This window comes from Ranitomeya imitator, chromosome 5 (assembly GCF_032444005.1).
Source record: "Ranitomeya imitator isolate aRanImi1 chromosome 5, aRanImi1.pri, whole genome shotgun sequence".
Lineage (NCBI taxonomy): Eukaryota > Metazoa > Chordata > Amphibia > Anura > Dendrobatidae > Ranitomeya > Ranitomeya imitator.
The window spans coordinates 380,947,534-380,967,183 of NC_091286.1; the positions used below are offsets into that span (position 1 = coordinate 380,947,534).

At 43.5% G+C, this 19,650-nt stretch overlaps 1 protein-coding gene across 1 annotated transcript in view; it reads left to right on the top strand.

The window, feature by feature from the left end:
• Nucleotides 1–19,650, top strand: part of COL21A1 (collagen type XXI alpha 1 chain) — a 536,987-nt gene that overhangs the window by 296,224 nt on the left and 221,113 nt on the right. Inside the window, exons 11-12 of the mRNA XM_069726746.1 lie at nucleotides 13,604–13,657; nucleotides 19,274–19,327. Of these exons, the coding sequence (XP_069582847.1) occupies nucleotides 13,604–13,657; nucleotides 19,274–19,327 (108 nt within the window). The remainder of the gene's footprint in view (nucleotides 1–13,603; nucleotides 13,658–19,273; nucleotides 19,328–19,650) is intronic.

Consider the following 19,650-nt stretch of genomic DNA (forward strand, 5'->3'; position numbering starts at 1 on the left):
GAGGGCCCCTTGTAGTTTAACATACTCACCATTCTGGTCACTGCTCCTCAGCGTCCCATCTATCCGCCTCCTGGGATCCAACGGCGCTGTGCCGATGGGCGCACGGCTGCCGCCATCTTCCGTTCCCAGGATGCTTGGCGAAATTACCCAGATGACTTAGCGGTCTTGCAAGATTCTAACGCATCGGGTATTCTAGAATATGCATGAACGCGTAATATATTGCCTAGTGACGTAGTATATTGCCCAGCCCATGCATTATATTGTCCAGCCACGTACTATATTGCCCAGCGATGTAGTATATTGCCCAGTCACGTAGTATACTGCCCAGCGACATAGTATATTGCCCAGTGACATAGTATATTGCCCAGCCACGTAGTATATTGCCCAGCGACGTAGTATGTTGCCCAGCCACGTAGTATATTGCCCAGCCACGTAGTATATTGCCAAGCCACGTAGTATATTGTCCAGCCACGTAGTATATTGCCCAGTGACGTAGTATACAGCACAGAGCCACGTAGTATATTGCACAGCAACATAGTATTCAGCACAGAGCCACATAGTATATTGCCCAGTGACTAAGTATATTGCCCAGCCAAGTAGTATATTGTCCAGCCACGTAGTATATTGCCAAGTGACATAGTATACAGCACAGAGCCACATAGTATATTGCCCAGTGACGTAGTATATTGCCCAGCCACGTAGTATATTGCCCAGCCACATAGTATATTGCCCAGTCACGTAGTATATTGCACAGCCACGTAGTATATTGCCCAGCCACATAGTATATTGCCCAGTCACGTAGTATATTGCCCAGTCACATAGTATATTGCCCAGTCACATAGTATATTGCCCAGCGACGTAGTATATTGCCCAGCCACGTAGTATATTGCCCAGTCACGTAGTATATTGACCAGCCACATAGTATATTGCCCAGTCACGTAGTATATTGCCCAGCCACGTAGTATATTGCCCAGTTATGTAGTATATTGCCAAGTGACGTAGTAAACAGCACAGAACCACGTAGTATATTGCAGAGCGACGTAGTATATTGCCCAGCTACGTAGTATATTGCCCAGTCACGTATGTCACAGGTTAAAAAATAAAAAATAAACATACTCACCTAACGATCCGAGGGCCCCTTGTAGTTTAACATACTCACCATTCTGGTCACTAGGGTTGAGCAACTTTTACTTTTATAGGATCGGGTCAGGTTTCACGAAACCCGACTTTTTCAAAAGTCGGGTCGAGTGAAATCGGTCAATCCTATAAAAAAGTCGGGGTCGGCCGAAACTCGAAACCCAATGCAGTGCATTGGGTTTCCAATGGTTCCCAGGGTCTGAAGGAGAGGAAACTCTCCTTCAGGCCCTGCGATCCATATTTAAGTGTAAAATAAAGAATTAAAATAAAAAATATTGCTATACTCACCCTCAGACGCGCCCTGGTACTAACCAGGAACCTTCCTTCCTTCGAATCAGCGCTTGCAGGACCTTGCGGTGACATCGCGGCTTGTGATTGGTCGCGCGACCGCCCATGTGACCGCTCGCGCGACCAATCACAAGCCGCGACGTCACCGCAAGGTCCTGCAAGCGCTGATTCTTAGAAAGGAAGGCTGCCGGAAAGAAGCAGGGCGCGTCCGAGGGTGTGTATATTCCTATTAGGTATATACTCACCCTCGGACGCGCCCTGCTTGTTTCCGGCAGCCTTCCTTCCTAAGAATCAGCGCTTGCAGGACCTTGCGGTGACGTCGCGGCTTGTGATTGGTCGCGCGAGCGGTCACATGGGCAGTCGCGCGACCAATCACAAGCCGCAACGTCACCGCAAGGTCCTGCAAGCACTGATTCGAAGGAAGAAAGGCTGCCGGTTAGTACCAGGGCGCGTCAGAGGGTAAGTATAGCGATATTTTTTATTTTAATTCTTTATTTTACACTTAAATATGGATTCCGATACCTATTTCCGATATTGCAAACATATCGGAACTCGGGATCGGAATTCCGATACCAGATTCAGAAGATCGGCGACTTCATGGCCGACCCCACACAGGGGTCGGGTTTCATGAAACCCGACTTTGCCAAAAGTAGGTGACTTCTGAAAATGGCCGACCCGTTTCGCTCAACCCTACTGGTCACTGCTCCTCAGCGTCCCATCTCTCCGCCTGCTGGGATCCAACGGCACTGTGCCGATGGGTGCACGGCTGCCGCCATCTTCCGTTCCCAGGATGCTTTGCGAAATTACCCAGATGACTTAGCGGTCTCGCAAGACCGCTAGGTCTTCTGGGTAATTTTGCAAAGCATTGCTGGGAAAGGAAGATGGCGGCAGGCGCGAGCGGACAATGGAGGGTGAGTATAGCAGGTTTTTTGTTTTTTTACTATTTTTAACATTACTTTTTTTATTATTGATATCGCATAGGCAGCATCAATAGTAAAAGGTTGGGGACACACAGGGTTAATAGTGGCGGTAACGGAGTGTGTTACACGTGGCATAACACGGTCCGTTACCGTCGGCATTAACTCTGTGTTAGTGGTGACCGGAGGGGAGTATGGAGCGGGCGCCGGGGACAGAGTCTGCGGGGAGCATGGAGCGGGTGCTGGGGACAGTGACTGCGGGGAGCATGGAGCGGAGCGCCGGGGACACTGCGGGGAGTATGGAGCGGAGCACCGGGGACATTGACTGCGGGGAGTATGGAGCGGAGCGCCGGGGACACTGCGGGGAGTATGGAGCGGAGCCCCGGGGACACTGACTGCGGAGAGTATGGAACGGAGCACCGGGGACACTGACTGCGGGGAGCGGAGATAATGGAGCGGATCGCCGGGGACACTGCAGGGAGTAAGGAGCGGCTATTTTCTTCCGGACTGTGCCCGTCGCTGGTTGGTCGCAGCAGCCATGACAGGCAGCTGGCGAGGCCAATCAGCGAATGAATAACCGTGACAGACAGAAGGACAGACAGACGGAAGTGACCCTTTACAATTACAATTTACAATTATATAGTAGATGTGTTGCTTTTGCTAGATCTGCCACTGTGAGTATTAGCACACCTATTATTATTGTAGATTTTTTATAGCGCCATTTATTCCATTGTCTTTACATGTGAAAAAAGGGGGGCAAATATAGACAAATACAATAAACATGAGCAAAAAACAGGGCATTAACAGGTACAGAAGGAGGGAGGACCCTGCCCGCGAGGGCTCACAGTCTGCAGGGGATGGGTGAGGATACACTAGGAGAGGGTAGAGCTGGTTGTGCAGCGGTTCAGTAGTTGGGGATCACTGCAGGCTGTAGGCTTGTTGGAAGAGGTGAGTCTTCAGGTTTTTTTGAAGGTTTCCATGGTAGGCAAGAGTCTGATGTGTTGGGGTAGAGAGTTCCAGAGTATGGGGGACGCACGGGAGAAGTCTTGGATGTGGTTGTGGGAAGAAGAGATAAGAGGGGAGTAGAGAAGGAGATCTTGTGAGGATCGAAGGTTGCGTGTAGGTAAGTACCAGGAGACCATGTCACAGATGTATGAAGGAGACTGGTTGTGATAGCTTTGTCTCCTATTATAATAGGGAGGCGTGTAATAGGAGCTTATAAACTCCAAGTTTGCTAATTATTGCAGGAAGCAGGTGGATGCTGCTACATACTGTCCCAAACTGTTATTAGAGGTGAGTGCATTTACAAGAAATCACTACCCCACTTTGTGTCTGCCTAGGTAATCACATTTTGAGTATAAATAAATAAAAGTTGTTATTAAGAATTTTCACATAGTTTGCTTTATAGATTGATATTTGAATAAGAATTAGATTTCTACCATATTTGCTGTCTATAAAATATATATACAGTGATGGAAAAAATTATTTGATCCCTTGCTGATTTTGTAAGTTTGCCCACTGACAAAGACTTGAACAGTCTATAATTTTAAGGGTATGTTCATTTCAACGTTAAGAGATACAATATAAAAAATAAAATCAAGAAAGTCACATTGTATAAATTATATAAATTTATTTGCATTTTGCAGTGAGAAATAAGTATTTGATTCCTCTGGCAAACAAGACTTAATACTGGGTGGTAAAACCCTTGTTGGCAAGCACAGCAGTCAGACGTTTATTGTAGTTGATGATGAAGTTTGCACACAGATCATCTCTAAATCATTAAGATTGGCAACTCGGAGCTTCAACTCCCTCCATAAGTTTTCTATTTGATTAAAGTCTGGAGACTGGCTAGGCCCCTCCATGACCTTAGTGTTCTTCTTTTAGAGCCACTACTTTGTTGCCTTGGCTGTATTTTTGGGTCGCTGTCTTGCTGGAAGACCCAACCACGACCCCTTTCAGCTTGAACAAGGCTCACACATAGAGCCGAAATGTTGCGCACAAATGGGCTATTAAAATAGCACAAAAATGATGGTGTGCTGCTTCTTTTTTCTAATATAAGGACTGGTATGTACCTGAGAAGCTTTTCACCCAGTTATTGCCATTGTTCAGGTGCTGCCCTCCACTCTATAATTATATATATATATATATATATATATATATATATATATATATATATTAGCTATTGAACCTGTTCTACGCCCTGGTGGCGAGCATTTATATTGGTATATGGTCTCCATCCTGGCAAGTGCTGCTTCCATCCTGCACCCTAATCTTGCCATGTGATGCTACAATCTTATGCCCCCATCCTGTCATGTGCAGCCCCATCATGCGCCCTTATCCTGTTTTGTGCGCCTCCATCTTGTCATGTGCTACTCTCTTTCTGAGCCCTCATCCTGTCATGTGCTCTCATCCTGCGCCCCATCCTGTCATGTACTGCTCCCATCCTGCGCCCCATCCTGTCATGTGCTGCTCCCATCCTGTGCCCCCATTATGTCATGTGCTGCTCCCATGCTGCACTCCCATCCTGTCATGTGGTGCTCCCATCCTGCGCCTCCATTCTGTCATGTGCTGCACCCATCCTGCTCCCCCATTCTGTCATGTGCTGCTCCCATCCTGCACTTCCATCCTGTTATGTGCTGCTCCCATCTTGCGCCCCATCCTGTCATGTGCTGCTCCCATCCTGCGCCCCTATCCTGTCATGTGCTGCTCCCATCCTGCTCCCCCATTTTGTCATGTGCTGCTCCCATCCTGCTCCACAATCTTGTCATGTGGTGCTCCCATCCTGTACCTCCATCCTGTCATGTGCTCTCATCCTGCGCCCCCATCCTGTCATGTGCTGCACGCACCCTACTCCCCATTCTGTCATGTGCTGCTCCCATCCTGCACCCCATCCTGTTATGTGCTGCTCCCATCCTGCACCCCCATCCTGTCATGTGCTGCTCCCATCCTGTGCCCCCATCTTGTCATGTGCTGCTCCCATCCTGCGCCACCATTTTGTCATGTGCTGCTCCCATCCTGCGGCCTAATCCTGTCATGTGGTGCTCCCATCCTGCGCCCCCATCCTGTTATGTGCTGCTCTCATCCTGCGCCCCCATTCTGTCATGTGCTGCTCCCATCCTGCGCCCCCATCCTGTCATGTGCTGCTCCCATCCTGCGTCCCGATCCTGTCATGTGCTGCTCTCATCCTGCGCCCCATCCTGTTATGATGCTACTATCCGGCACCCCCATCCTGTCATGTGCTGCTCTCATCCTGTGCCGCAGTCCTGTCATGTGCTCTCATCCTGCGCCCCCATTCTGTAATGTGCTGCTCCCATCCTGCACCTCCATTCTGTCATGTGCTGCACCCACCCTGCGCCCCATCCTGTCATGTGCTGCTCCCATCCTGCTCCCCCATTCTGTCATGTGCTGCTCCCATCCATATTCCCTGTACGATGCTCCATAAAGGTTGATGGCCCCATCTCGATTGGGCTCAGGTCTGGTGACTGTGGAGGCCAGGTTATCTGGCATAGCACACAGCCTGGAGGTGTGGTTGGGGTCATTGTCCTGTTGAAAAATAAATGATGGTCCAACTAAACACAAACCGGATGGAATAGCATGCCACTGCAAGATGCTTTGGCAGCCATGCTGGTTCAGTATGCCTTCAATTTTGAATAAATCCCCAACAGTGTCACCAGTAAAGCACCCCCACACCATCACAACTCCTCCTCCATGCTTCGCGGTGGGAACCAGGCATGTAGAGTCCATTCGTTCACCTTTTCTGTGTGGCCCAAAGAAACAGTGGTTGGAACCAAAGATCTCAAATTTAAACTCATCAGACCAAAGCACAGATTTCCACTGGTCTAATGTCCATTCCTTGAGTTCTTTAGCCCAAACAAGTCTCTTCTGCTTGTTGCCTGTCCTTAGCAGTGGTTTCCTAGCAGCTATTTTACCATGAAGACCTGCTGCACAAAGTCTCCTCTTAACAGTTGTTGTAGAGATGTGTCTGCTGCTAGAACTCTGTGTGGCATTGACCTGGTCTCTAATCTGAGCTGCTGTTAACCTGCGATTTCTGAGGCTGGTGACTCGGATAAACTTATCTTCAGAAGCAGAGGTGACTCTTGGTCTTCCCTTCCTGGGGCGGTAATCATGTGAGCCAGTTTCTTTGTAGTGCTTGATAGTTTTTGCCACTGCACTTGGGGATACTTTCAAAGTTTTCCCAATTTTTCGGACTGACTGACCTTCATTTCTTAAAGTAATGATAGCCACTCGTTTTTCTTTACTTAGCTGCTTTTTTCTTGCCATAATACAAATTCTAACAGTCTATTCAGTAGGACTGTCAGTTTTGTATTCAGCAGACTTCTGCACAACACAACTGATGGTCCCAACCCCATTTATAAGGCAAGAAATCCCACTTATTAAACCTTACAGGGCACACCTGTGAAGTGAAAACAATTCCGGGTGACTACCTCTTAAAGCTCATCAAGAGAATGCCAAGAGTCTGCAAAGCAGTCATCAAAGCAAAGGGTGGCTACTTTGCAGAACCTAGAATATAATACATAATTTCAGTTGTTTCACTCTTTTTTGTTAAGTATATAATTCCACATGTGTTAATTCATAGTTTTGATGCCTGCAGTGTGAATGTACAATTTTCATAGTCATGAAAATACAGAAAAGTCTTTAAATGAGAAGGTGTGTCCAAACTTTTGGTCTGCACTGTATATATATATATATATATATATATATATATATATATATATATGTATATATATATATATATATATATATATATATATATATACATATATATATATATATACATACAGTATATATATTTATTTATGTATGCGTGTGATTAACTTTCCTTAAAGTATCATAGGTTGCAGTCTGTTGAAGAGTTACATAATTTTATATAGCGTGAGCTAAAGAGTTGACAATGTGTTTTGTATTCAAAGAATGAATTTGGTATTTAAAGTTTCCATTGGCCTGATGCCTTTAAGTGACTGTGGAGTGGAATGTAAGCTTATCTCTCAATAAATGTGAATGGTTAATCTGGGCACTCTTGTTTCTATTTAAAAATGATAATCGCTTACCCTGTGCGGTCTCATGGTGGGAGGGTTATTATGCTGTAATACATATACATGAGCCAGCTGGAAGTATAAACTGCCGATGTGGGCAAAATAGTACTCTGTGCCTAATGTTTTGGAATTTATAATGTAATCAGTAAAATGCATAGATCAATAATCCTTAATAAAATCTGAAACAACACAAATAAGTTACAGAAATTGAGAAACCTTTTTACCACATGTTTAATATACTGGATCCATACATTTAAAGGCAAAATTGCAGTGTGTTGACTTATCTTAAAGGAGTAACCCTGTGACATAGTATCCTGACTCATCACATATTACTAGAGTATGCTAGAACCAGAGGCGTAGCTAGGGTTTTGGTTCGGGGGCGAAACTTCTGAGTTTGCCCCTAACCAGGTAACCTTGATTACAACTCGGTGACGCACCCTAATAGTGGAGGAGGACCTCAGCATATGACAGCGATGTTGCTGAAAATAATCTCTACACTCCCTGACAGAAGTTATGTCGCTTCTCCATGTTATGTAAATGAAAGCTTATAACCTGACGTTAAATTCATCCATTGGTTGTATAAATTATTCTTTTGAAAGCTGAAACCCTACGAAATGTGGTTTAGGTTAAGAAAATAAATTGGCATCAATGCAGAAATATTGATCAGTTAATGGACACAGAATGGTCAGATTTTGGCAAGACAAAAGTTTTGTCGCCTGGTCATATAATGCACCCAATCCTAGTTTACATCCTCACCTTAATGTTAAGTTAATGATAAACTGACCTCCTGGAGCAGCCAGTGCCAGGCAGCAGCTGCCAAGGCAAACAGGATCATGGGGTACATTAAAAGAGGTCTGGATACAAATTATGAGAGCATTATACTGCCTCTGTACAAATCCCTAGTTAGACCGCACATGGAGTACTGTGTCCAGTTTTGGGCACCGGTGCTCAGGAAGGATATAATGGAACTAGAGAGAGTACAAAGGAGGGCAACAAAATTAATAAAGGGGATGGGAGAACTACAATACCCAGATAGATTAGCAAAATTAGGATTATTTAGTCTAGAAAAAAGACGACTGAGGGGCGATCTAATAACCATGTATAAGTATATAAGGGGACAATACAAATATCTCGCTGAGGATCTGTTTATACCAAGGAAGGTGATGGGCACAAGGGGGCATTCTTTGCGTCTGGAGGAGAGAAGGTTTTTCCACCAACATAGAAGAGGATTCTTTACTGTTAGGGCAGTGAGAATCTGGAATTGTTTGCCTGAGGAGGTGGTGATGGCGAACTCAGTCGAGGGGTTCAAGAGAGGCCTGGATGTCTTCCTGGAGCAGAACAATATTGTATCATACAATTATTAGGTTCTGTAGAAGGACGTAGATCTGGGGATTTATTATGATGGAATATAGGCTGAACTGGATGGACAAATGTCTTTTTTTGGCCTTACTAACTATGTTACTATGTTACTATGTTACCTGTGCTCAGCAAATGATTGGTTAATTAGTGTGTGTGTATAAAAAGAAACCCAGCACCCCAGACCTTGAACTGCAACTTGAGCTCTGACAACATGCCAAAAATCCACCCTGCAACCAAAGCCTGGATTATCAAGATGTTGAAGACCAGATCCACTGCAGAGGTGGCTGACACCTTTTATGTGTCTCAGCATCAAGTACAATTAAAAAAAGATTTGAAGAGACTGGAGATGTGTTTGACAAGCCCAGGTCCGGCAGACCCCTCAAGACAACTGCTCAAGAGGAACTTTTGTTGGTTAGAAAATCCAAAGCAAGCCCCTCTTCCACTGCAGCAGAGCTCCAACAGGCCTGGTCACCTCAAGTCCCTGTGTCATCTAGAACAATTTGTAGGATTCTGTCTTGAAATGGCCTCTATGGTCGAATCAGTGACCAGAAGCCCGCACTAAACAAAAGGCAAATAGAAAACCGTGTGGCATTTGCAAAGTCCCACAGCCTGCTCAAAAGATGGACTCTAGAAAAGTGGCAGAAGGTGGATTTCTCTTTTGAATCTTCAGTACAATTACACCACAGCCAGCGCAAATATTGCAGGAGACCTACTGGAGCCCCCATGGATCCAAAATACACCCTGAAAACAGTTAAATTTGGTGGTAGAAAGATCATGGTCTGGGGTTACATTCAGATTCAACATTTGAATCAATAAATATTGGAATAATAACTAGTTGGCCCATGCAAAAGCAAGCTGGTCAAATGTAAATTTATTTATCCTTATAAATTATTTCTAAACATTCTTTTTCAGTGATTATTTTGTATCTCCGTTCACACTGCACCCACACAAACAAATGATACACCATTTGAAAGGTAAATTTGCCCCTTCAGCAAGAAAATAGCTAAACATCCACACATCCACGATGTGATCACAAAATACAGTTTAAACATTAATTTTCATAAATCTGCAGTAAGGGAAAATGACCTGCAGGTGGCACCACACGACTTCACCTAAGTAGAGCTTTGCTGAACAATGTGAACATACTTTATCCATACTCCCAACACTGTGGGTTTTAACTTCATTATCTGGAACTGGAAGTAATAAGAGAGCACAACAGTATGTCTTTGGAAGTGAATGTTGGCACCTCCTTGCTCAGATGTCTTGTTGTAGAAGCAGGAAGTAATCAGGTGGAACTAAATCAATACAGTGCTCTTGCAGTAGTGTTCTACGCTGATTCACTATCTGTTGTCTGTGCTTCTGTTCAGCCTGTCTGTGGTTTTCAAGACTTTGTTGCCTTTTGTTCATGAGGTTGTAGCCTGTTTGATGATTGCTGAGATGGTGTCTGAAGAGGTCTGGGATGTCTCCTTTGTGTTGGACTGCCTCGAGGTCTACTTTTTATAGGCCTCTTCCTAGTTATCCTGTAAAGTATTTTCAAACCCAAACAATGTCAGGTCTGCTCTCCAAATGCAGCTTGAAATGCACAATAGGCAGTGAATGTTTCCAATAGAATAAGTAGTGCTTGTTTTAAATGTGTTTGCATATATGACTCACCTGCAGTGAAGTGTGCAATCTGTTTGGATTTGTTCATGATGTCTGTAATCAGCTTTGTAGTAGTGTGCTTTGTGGTAGTGTGCTTTGGGGTAGTGTGCTTTGGGGTAGTGTGGTGCCATCTGCAAGCCATTTTTCCTTACTGCACGTTTATGAAAATGAATGATTAAACTGTATTTTGTGATCACATCATGGATGTGTAGTTTGTTTGGCTATTTTCTTGCTGAAGGGGCAAGTTTACCTTTCAAATGGTGTATCATTTGTGTGTGTGGGTGCAGTATAAATGAAGATACAAAGTAATCACCGAAAAAGGGTGTTTTGAAATAATATATAAGGATTTCCAGCACAGGCACATTTTTTTAACACATCAAAAATGTGGAAGTTATTATTATTCCAAGATTTATTCATTAAAATGTACTTTCTTCATGGGAAAACCCCTTTAAAGCACCAGAAATTATGAATCTCAGCCTCTGTGTTAAACTACTGTCATGGGTTTACCGCGACAGAGAGAAGCCAAAAAACCTCAGTGTCTGATTTCTCCTACTCCTGCATTGATTAAAAGTAATTCAAAGGTGTAAACTTTTTTTGGTAGTCTAGGGTTTAATCTTCTCTGTTGATAGCTCCTGAAGCATTAAGGCTCCCAGCTGTGCACTGTTAGCCACTCCCATCTCCTATATAATCTTGGTCCTGGCTAGCACTCATTATCAGAGAGCTTATGCAGCATGGCTGGAGGTTGTTGTTGGTTATTATAGGAGAAGGCATTTGGTGGGTTTATCTGTGACTGTTGCTAGGTTTTGAGTGTGTGATAATTCCCTCTTTTCTCCTACTTTGGTTTAACTCCATCCTCCACTCCCCGCTGCATTCTTCTGTTGTCTGAGTATATTTGTATGTTTGGTATTTTTCGTTACCCCTGTTCATATTACCATCTTAATTTGGTTGGTGTACTACTGTATATTACTACTCCCCTCTTCCCTGAGTGGGGGAAGGGTGCAGACTGAGGGTGAATTCAGGAGTTAAGGCAATGTACTTGACCCTGGCATCTTCACCATCAGAAGTAATCCGGAGAAGATGGCGAGCTAGGACACCCTAGCATTAAGGACAGGAACAACAGAGTTGTGATAACTACATCCAATCCAAGAAATGTGACGTCCTGGAAACCAGATACCCACTGATAAATAGGACATGGGATGCCTTATCGATTCAGAGTCACTTGTAATATTGAAAAGACCTCTTTAACTACAGGATACGTTATATAACAATAATATAGTTAAATAGTATATCTCTGTGAAATGGAAGAACGTTTTACAGATCTACAATATGTCTATTTCATTAACAACATCATGTGGCAAAGGATTTCATATCATCAGTTCTCTAGCAATCATAGTTCTATGCTGTTGGAAAAGCTGTCTTTTAGATCTCAAGAATGTTCCTTTTCATATTTATAGGCCTAGGTATGAAATGATCATTAGATAGTAGGTTTTTACACATTTATTTATAATGAATTGTTCACCACTAAGTTCTTTTTTCAAAATATTGTTAAACCCTTCCTGACATACGCCGTACTTATACTGCTCACCGGGAGCTACGTTTCCGCAAACAGCAGTGCAAGTACAGCGCACCAATCGTGTTCCCTCACGCTGAGCGCCGTGGCAATCAGGTGTGGGTGTCAGCTCTGTGTCAGCAGAATCGCACATGATTGGTGCTAGCACAGCCCATGGGCATTTAACCCATCTGATGCCGCTGTCAATACTAACAGCGGCATAGATGAGCATCGCTTAGGGAGGGGGCTCCCTGCGTGCTTCCATCAGGACAACGCAATGCAAAAAGGCCAAGAGGGACCTGCAGGGAAGGTGGCTTGTGAACACCTGCAGAGAGCAGGCACTGACATGCCTCTTTCCCTGCCTATCAAATGCTGCTCTAAAGGTACCGTCACACTAAGCGACGATGTCGATCGCTGCAGCGTCACTGTTTGGTCACTGGAGAGCTGTCACACAGACAGCTTTCCAGCGACCAACGATGCCGGTAACCAGGGTAAACATCGGGTTACTAAACGCAGGGCCGCGCTTAGTAACCCGATGTTTACCCTGGTTACCATCGTAAAAGTAAAAAAAACCAAACACTACATACTTACCTTCCGCTGTCTGTCCCCCGGCGCTGTGCTTTCCTGCACTGGCTGTGAGAATTCATCAAATTCTCCGCTCCCAAATTCAAATACCCCCCTCACTTCTAAGCCCCAGTGTGCGTTATTTCTGTAGTGATGAGAGCCTGCCTAATTTACAAGTGCGTGTCTACAGAAGCACGGGCTAGGCATAACGTACTGGTCACTACAACGTACTGGTCACTACAACGGCAGTTAGCAATTTTCACTCATCATCATCCACTGCTGTTTCTGGAAAACACCCATGGAGTAAAAATCATCACTACAAAAAATATTGCCAAAGGTGTATAATTTCCAAAATGGGGTTTGCGGCAAAGAGGTTAAAGGGAATCTGTTAGCAGGTTTTTGCTCTTAAATCTGAGAGCAGTATGACGTAAGAGCAGAGAGCCTGATTCCAATTATGTATCAATTACTGTACTGCTTGCTGTTGTTGGGAGAACTCCCGATTTATCTACTATAGATGTAGCAGCGGTCATATTTCTAAGCTGTATATATCCCTGCGCACACCACTGATCGGCAGTTTCCTGGGTACAGTGTACATTGTCAGTAAGCTGCTAATTTGTGTCAGGGGCAGAGTTACACCGATTAGCCTGACTGCCTTGCACAGGAGACCTAGTCAAGTAGTGATAATCTCCTGTTGATAAAACACTGGTTGCATTGAAACTACAAAACACAGTGTAGTAAGTGACACATCCCTGGAAACAGGCTCACTTGCTGTCACTTGCCCAATATCATGTTACTCTCAGGTTAAATAACAAAAATAGCTTCAAGATTTCCTTTAAGTATTCTACCAGATTTCTAGAGAAATAAAAAATAGCAGAACATTTCTTTAAAATTGGTCAAATCCTTTTACCGATAGCAGGTACATAGTGTCCTCAGAAGCTGGGAATACTATGAGTAGATTATGATTTAGATTATTATTCCAGTTTACATACAGCTTGTTTAGATTTCAGCAAATCATATATTGTGGAAATGTAAATTATGCTATCATGTTACCATGCCAGTATCAATTATTAACATGACAATTTCTTTTGCAACAGGGAAGTTCAGGAACTATTGGGAGTTCAGGTATGCCTGGTTCACCAGGAGTGCAGGTAATGTTTGCATTTTCATAATAGTACTAATCTATATTTAAATTAACAATGCTGTATAAAGTATACTTATCTCTTTACACTCCACATCAGAGGCGCACCTAGGGTTTCAGATGGGGGGACGAAACATCTGAGTGGGTACCTAAGCAGGTAACCCTGACTATAGCAACGTTGGTGCCCCATAATTGTGAATATAGGGGAGCATCAGCAGATGACCAATGATTGAAAATAAATCTCTATACAAAAACAAACACTGATAATACTGCCATATGGCGACCATTTATTGGTAGATACCAGTCATGCAGACAATATAAGAGTTTACAGTAGAGTTTCAGATAATGACATACAGCTGATGTTTTTTCTTATGGAATGGTTCACTTTTCCCAGGCCAACATTACAACTTCTCAACTCAGGTCTCATTTGCAAAGATTACAGCAAAGAAACTATTTGACTTCTCACATTTTGCAGGCACGGTTGCAGTCACTGCTCTGAAATTGACAGCGGCAGCTGTAACTGCACCCCTGACCCTGACTGACCCAACTCAGCACCCTCTACCACCCGGTGGATACACTACTGGTGCCCCTATAAACAATAATGCTTCTTAAGTGCCCACTTAACATTTAATTATGTATCCTAAGTCCCCCCATGTACAGTAGCAATGGCCCCAGCATCACTGATGTCAGCAGGTGGTCATGTGACTACTCTCTCGGCTTCTCTCTATTCTCTTGCATTGAGAGAAGCCAAACCTTTGTAGTCGACACATGCATATACAAAACGTGGTTGCATGACCGCCTGATAATGCCAGTGATATTGGGGACTCTTGACTAGAGTTTAGTGAATTTGCTCAGGTTCCCTCTTATTCAGAAGCTATTGTGCTTGCCGAATAAGCTGCAGAGGGAATCCGGCTTCCTAGATCGTGCCGGCCGATCAGCGCCGCAGCTGCATGTGTCGCAGCTGTGTCACAGTCATGACACATGCATGGAGAGCCAGTTTGTTGGGCTCTCCATGCATGTGTCATGACTGTCACACAGCCATGACACATGCACCTGCGGCGCCAATCAGCGGATTGTCCGGCGTAATCTAGGAAGACGGGTTTCCTCTGCAGCTTATATGGCAAGCACTATAGCTTCCGAAAAAGAGGGAACCTGAGAAAATTCGCTCGTGTCTAATCATAACAGCAGGCGCTCCTGCCATGATTTGGCAGTCTGCAGTCAGAGTGACTGCAGACATTTATTCCAAACCTTTATTAAATTTTTAATAATAAATGTCATATTATTAAACTATTAAAGCACCTCTCCAGCGGGCCTTTTTTCACCGCTGTAGTGGTGGTTTAAGTGCAAGTCCCCTGCCCTGGTCATATACTCATCCTCTGGCATATTCATATTAATTTTTGGCACCGCTCCAGTCCCGAGGTGCCATCATGTAACAGTAGCTTCTGACTGGCCAGAAGCTAGAAGCTACGTCACAAGCGTAGTTTAGGAGAGACAGAAAAAGTCAAGTGCAAGTCTATGAGAGCCAGAAAGAGGCCAGAACAAGGCTGTCATAGACTCATATTCATTAGTGACCTCTGTGCCACTCCATGAAATACTGGAGCAGTGAACTTGCCACAAAGTGTAGGAGATGGACTGGAGCAGCGGTGAAAATAGATGAAAATGCCGGAAGGTAAGTATCGGGCAGGGGACTTGGATATTAAGTGACACTCCTGTGGTGAAATTTACAAAAAAATTCTGGAGCAGTGCTTTAAATGTAATGCAGCTCCAGATCTCAACCCCATAGAAAACCTTTGGAGGGAGTTGAAAGTCCATGTTGCCCAATGACAGGCCCAAAACATCACTACTCTAGAGGAGATCTGCATGGAGGAATGGGCCAACATATCACCAACAGTGTGTGCCAACCGTGTGAAGACTTACAGAAAACATTTGCCCACTGTCATTGCCAACAAAGGATATGTAACAAAATATTGAGATGAACTTTTGTTAATGACCAAATACTTATTTTCCACTAGAATTTGCTAAATAAATCTTGCCAAATCAGACAAGGTGATTTTCTGGATTTGTTTTCTCATTTTGACTCTCATAGTTGTGGTCTGCCTATGATGTCAATTACAGGCCTCTCTCAACTTTTTAAGTTGGAGAACTTGCACAATTGGTGGCTGACTAAATAATTTTTTCCCCCTTTTTAAAGTCTGTGATCTGGATTTGTGATCAAGTTTTCACAATAAAAGGGATCTATAGAATGCTTAACCACATGTCACTATCACAAAATTCTGAAATTCTGAAAGCCAAAAGTGTCACCATCGGTTTGATTGCCAGTGTGCAGTGTTTTGTCATATTTCCAATAGCCGAGATCTCTGAACAATGCCAAAGAGTTTTCTTCATACAGTTCTTTCATTTTGGAAATCTGATAGTTGGAGATAATAAAATTCATAGATAATTTTGATTGAATTTTGAATTGTCTCTGCCAACTATCTGCAAGGTTGGTCTAAGAAAAAGACTTTTGATAATTCCAAAAAATGAAGACAAGAGACATCTTGTTGATGTCCTGGATATTTTGTTTAAACAAATTGTTGCACTGATATAAATAAATCAGATATGAGGCATATGTCTCATAGAAATGTACACTATTGGAGTTCAAGTTTAATTAATAAAACCTGCAAAAAATTAAAAGGAGTTCATGAAACGAAAAAGCAGCACAAAGCACTTATGTTTTCCATAATAGTATAAACAGGACAATTGGCTGACCACATTGAAATAATTAAACAAGAGTTATACAATGTGCACAACTCTTAAGGAGCAACAACCATTCTTCTTTTTAGTTCTCAAAAATGAATGTGGATTTACAGTCTGATTTATTCATTTCTCATGTGGAGCAGTAGCATAGCTATTGGGGGGCAGAGAGGAGGTCATCACCCCTGGGCACAGTCACATGAAGGGCCCACTGGATGCCACTGCCACTTCAGTGATTCAGTGAGAGGCTCCCTGGAGATTTTTTGTCTCGGTTGAGCACTCCTTCAAATCCTGACCACATACTGACTGCCTTGTCCCCTGATGATTCTTCCCTGAGATGAAACGCGTAGGGAGGTGGTCTTTAACGCAGGAGGTGGTCCTGGAGTCCAACGGATCTTAGATGGACGGAATTTGATCCATAGGACTCTTACCTTGACATGGGGAACACATTTCAATACGCTGCAGCATCACATTTGGGTGAGATTGTTCCAATAGCTCTATGTGTGTCCCCGTGTATTTGAGGCTTCTTATTGGTGATAAATAGTGGTGCTGTTTTTTCTTTCACCTTATAGAGAACCTTAAGCAATTTTTCTTTAACAGTAGCATACATTGGTAATTTTTGTTCTTCTGCTTTGCTGGACAGGGTGTATATTGTGATAATAAGCCCTGAAGGCTGTGTAGGGTTCCAAATTAACTACTGACCTTTCCTCTTTGGACTGTTTATCAGTTTCTTGTTCTATTGACCTGTGTGGTCAATGCATGAGTTTGTCATTACATGTTGTGTCGTATAGTTTTTAAATAGTATTTATTAAACGTTACATTTCAGGTTTCCCTTTTTGCTATTTATTATATAATTTTTTTTGGGCACCCATTTTTCAGTTTGAGCGGTTTATTACCCCCCTTTTTTTGCTATATCACTTCAGTGATGAGGCAGAACTCAGCACAGGAGAAGAGCAGTAAAATGCCTGCTCCTGTCGACGGAGACTATGCAGACTGGCTCGCACAGTGGCCAGTTGCAGAGTCTCACTCCTGCAATGTAAGGTGCTGTATGACCTGAGGAGCTTTTGCCAGGCTGCAGTTTGTTTCACTCAGTGCAGGCTCTTGGCTCAGGGCAGGCCTTCTGGGTCCAAGTGCTCATCTTGCATTTCACTCAGACGCTTCCTACTTCTGCCTGCAAACTTAATCAGTAAGTGGGGATGGAATTTATTAGATTGATTAAATAGGCATGTCACTGTCACTGTGGGGTGAATGTGAGAGGATGGGGTATTGTGGGGGATAAAGAGGGGGAGAGTGAGCAGGGCACTTGGGATGAATGTGAGACGATGGGGATATTGTGGGGGCTGAAGTGGAGTTGGGGGAGGGGGTACAGGTCGTGGAGTGGCTGATTATTATACAGTTTTGTTATGAGATTATGTGCACTTCATTACATGTAATAGTTGCTGTCTGGGGAGGCTGGAGATGGGTAGGGCGGAGGCTTTTTATACTTACCAGCTGGGTCTTTTTCGTGTACTAGTATAACAAGCCCCCCTTTAGTAACTATGAGCTGCATTATATTTAAAGCACCTCTCCAGCATTTTGTTTAAATTTCACCACAGGAGTGGCGCCTAATATCCAAGTCCCCTGCCCGATACTCACCTTCTGGCGTTTTCATCTGTTTTCGCAGCTGCTCCAGTCCGTCTCCTGCAGTTTGTGGCCGGTTTATTTTTTCTCAGTATTTCATGGAGCAACGCGAAGGTCACTAATGAATGTGAGTTTATCAGAGCCATGCTCTGGCCTCTTTCTGACTCTCATAGACTTGCACATGACTTTTTCTGGCTCTCCTAAACTACGCATGTGACGCAGCTTCTAACTTCTGGCCAGTCAGAAGCTATTGTTACTTGATGGCTTCTCGGGATTGGAGCGGTGCTAAAAATTAATATGAATATGCCAGAGGATGAGCATATGACCGGGACAGGGAACTTGCGCTTAAACCACCACTACAGCGGTGAAAAAAAAGTCGCCAGGGGGGCAGGTCTTTTCCTCCCTAATCCAGACGCCTTCCAGGCATCACTCATGGCCTCTGCGCACCAGGTGCCACCTCCTCTTCTTTCATTAGCATCCCCGGCGCCTGCGCAGTTATTTTTTTTTTCGGGCATGCGCAGTTACGCTGCCCTTCAAACATTACTGCTGCACAAGGTGGCTCTTTTAGTTACAAATGCCTGGGGGGTGACAGGTTCCCTTTAAGTACCGGACCTGGTTCCGAGTACCCCACTGCCCAGGCAGGCAACTCACATTCTACGTAAAAGAGCGGAACATACTGACCATGAGATCTTAAACTGTACTGGAGAAAGAGACTTACCCAAGGGCTCTGGAGATGGATAACACACCTCTGCCATACAAACAATGCTCTACTAGAAGTTGCTGATCTGTGATTGCTCAAGTACTGACCAATACTGTACAAAGTAGGAAAATCTGGAAGATATCACCATGACATTATGGGGAAGCTCTCACGTCAACACAAAATAATGGTAACATGCTCTCTGATGCTTCAGCATTGTAGGAAATGGTGTTGATTAATTTTTTTCCGTGCATCTAATCGAATTTCAAAATGTTAGATTTGGCATGAGACCGCAAATTTCAGGAATTTTGACTACAACTTGTTTCTCCATGTATTGATCAGCTCATCTATACTGACTTTCTACCTAACCTATACACTGCAAAAGCAGTGCGTTTGTAGTAAAAGCTCTCCTTTATTACTCTATTCACCAATAGAGAGAGCACAGTTTGATACAGCAACAGGAAATATTGAAAACAGACAATTTCAAAAGATAAAGTAAACTTGAATTGTATGAGCAATGAAATCCATTTATTAATGTGCCCCTGTAGAGGTTAATACTTTAATTAAATATTTTAGGGACCACGTGGGATACCAGGTTTCAAGGGCAACTCCGGACGGGATGGTGAAAAGGTTTAGTATTGTGTCCTTTTTAAAATATAAATAAAACCATAGCATATGTTGTATCGCACTTTGGACCTCTTACATACAGTACTCAGCATCCTATTATTTTCTATGTGCTCTTAATCAGATTGAAAGAAAAGTTTCTACTAATGGCAAAATGTTAATCAAATTCAGAATATCTCACATAATTTTAGACAAGACAGACAACATTAAGTAAAGTTTTATTGCTGGTGCATTCTCTCCGCCTGGAAAAAACTGTATATTTTTCCAGTACATTACTTGTAAAATATATTTTGTATCCTCAAGTGTTTTCCTTAAACCAAGAACATTTT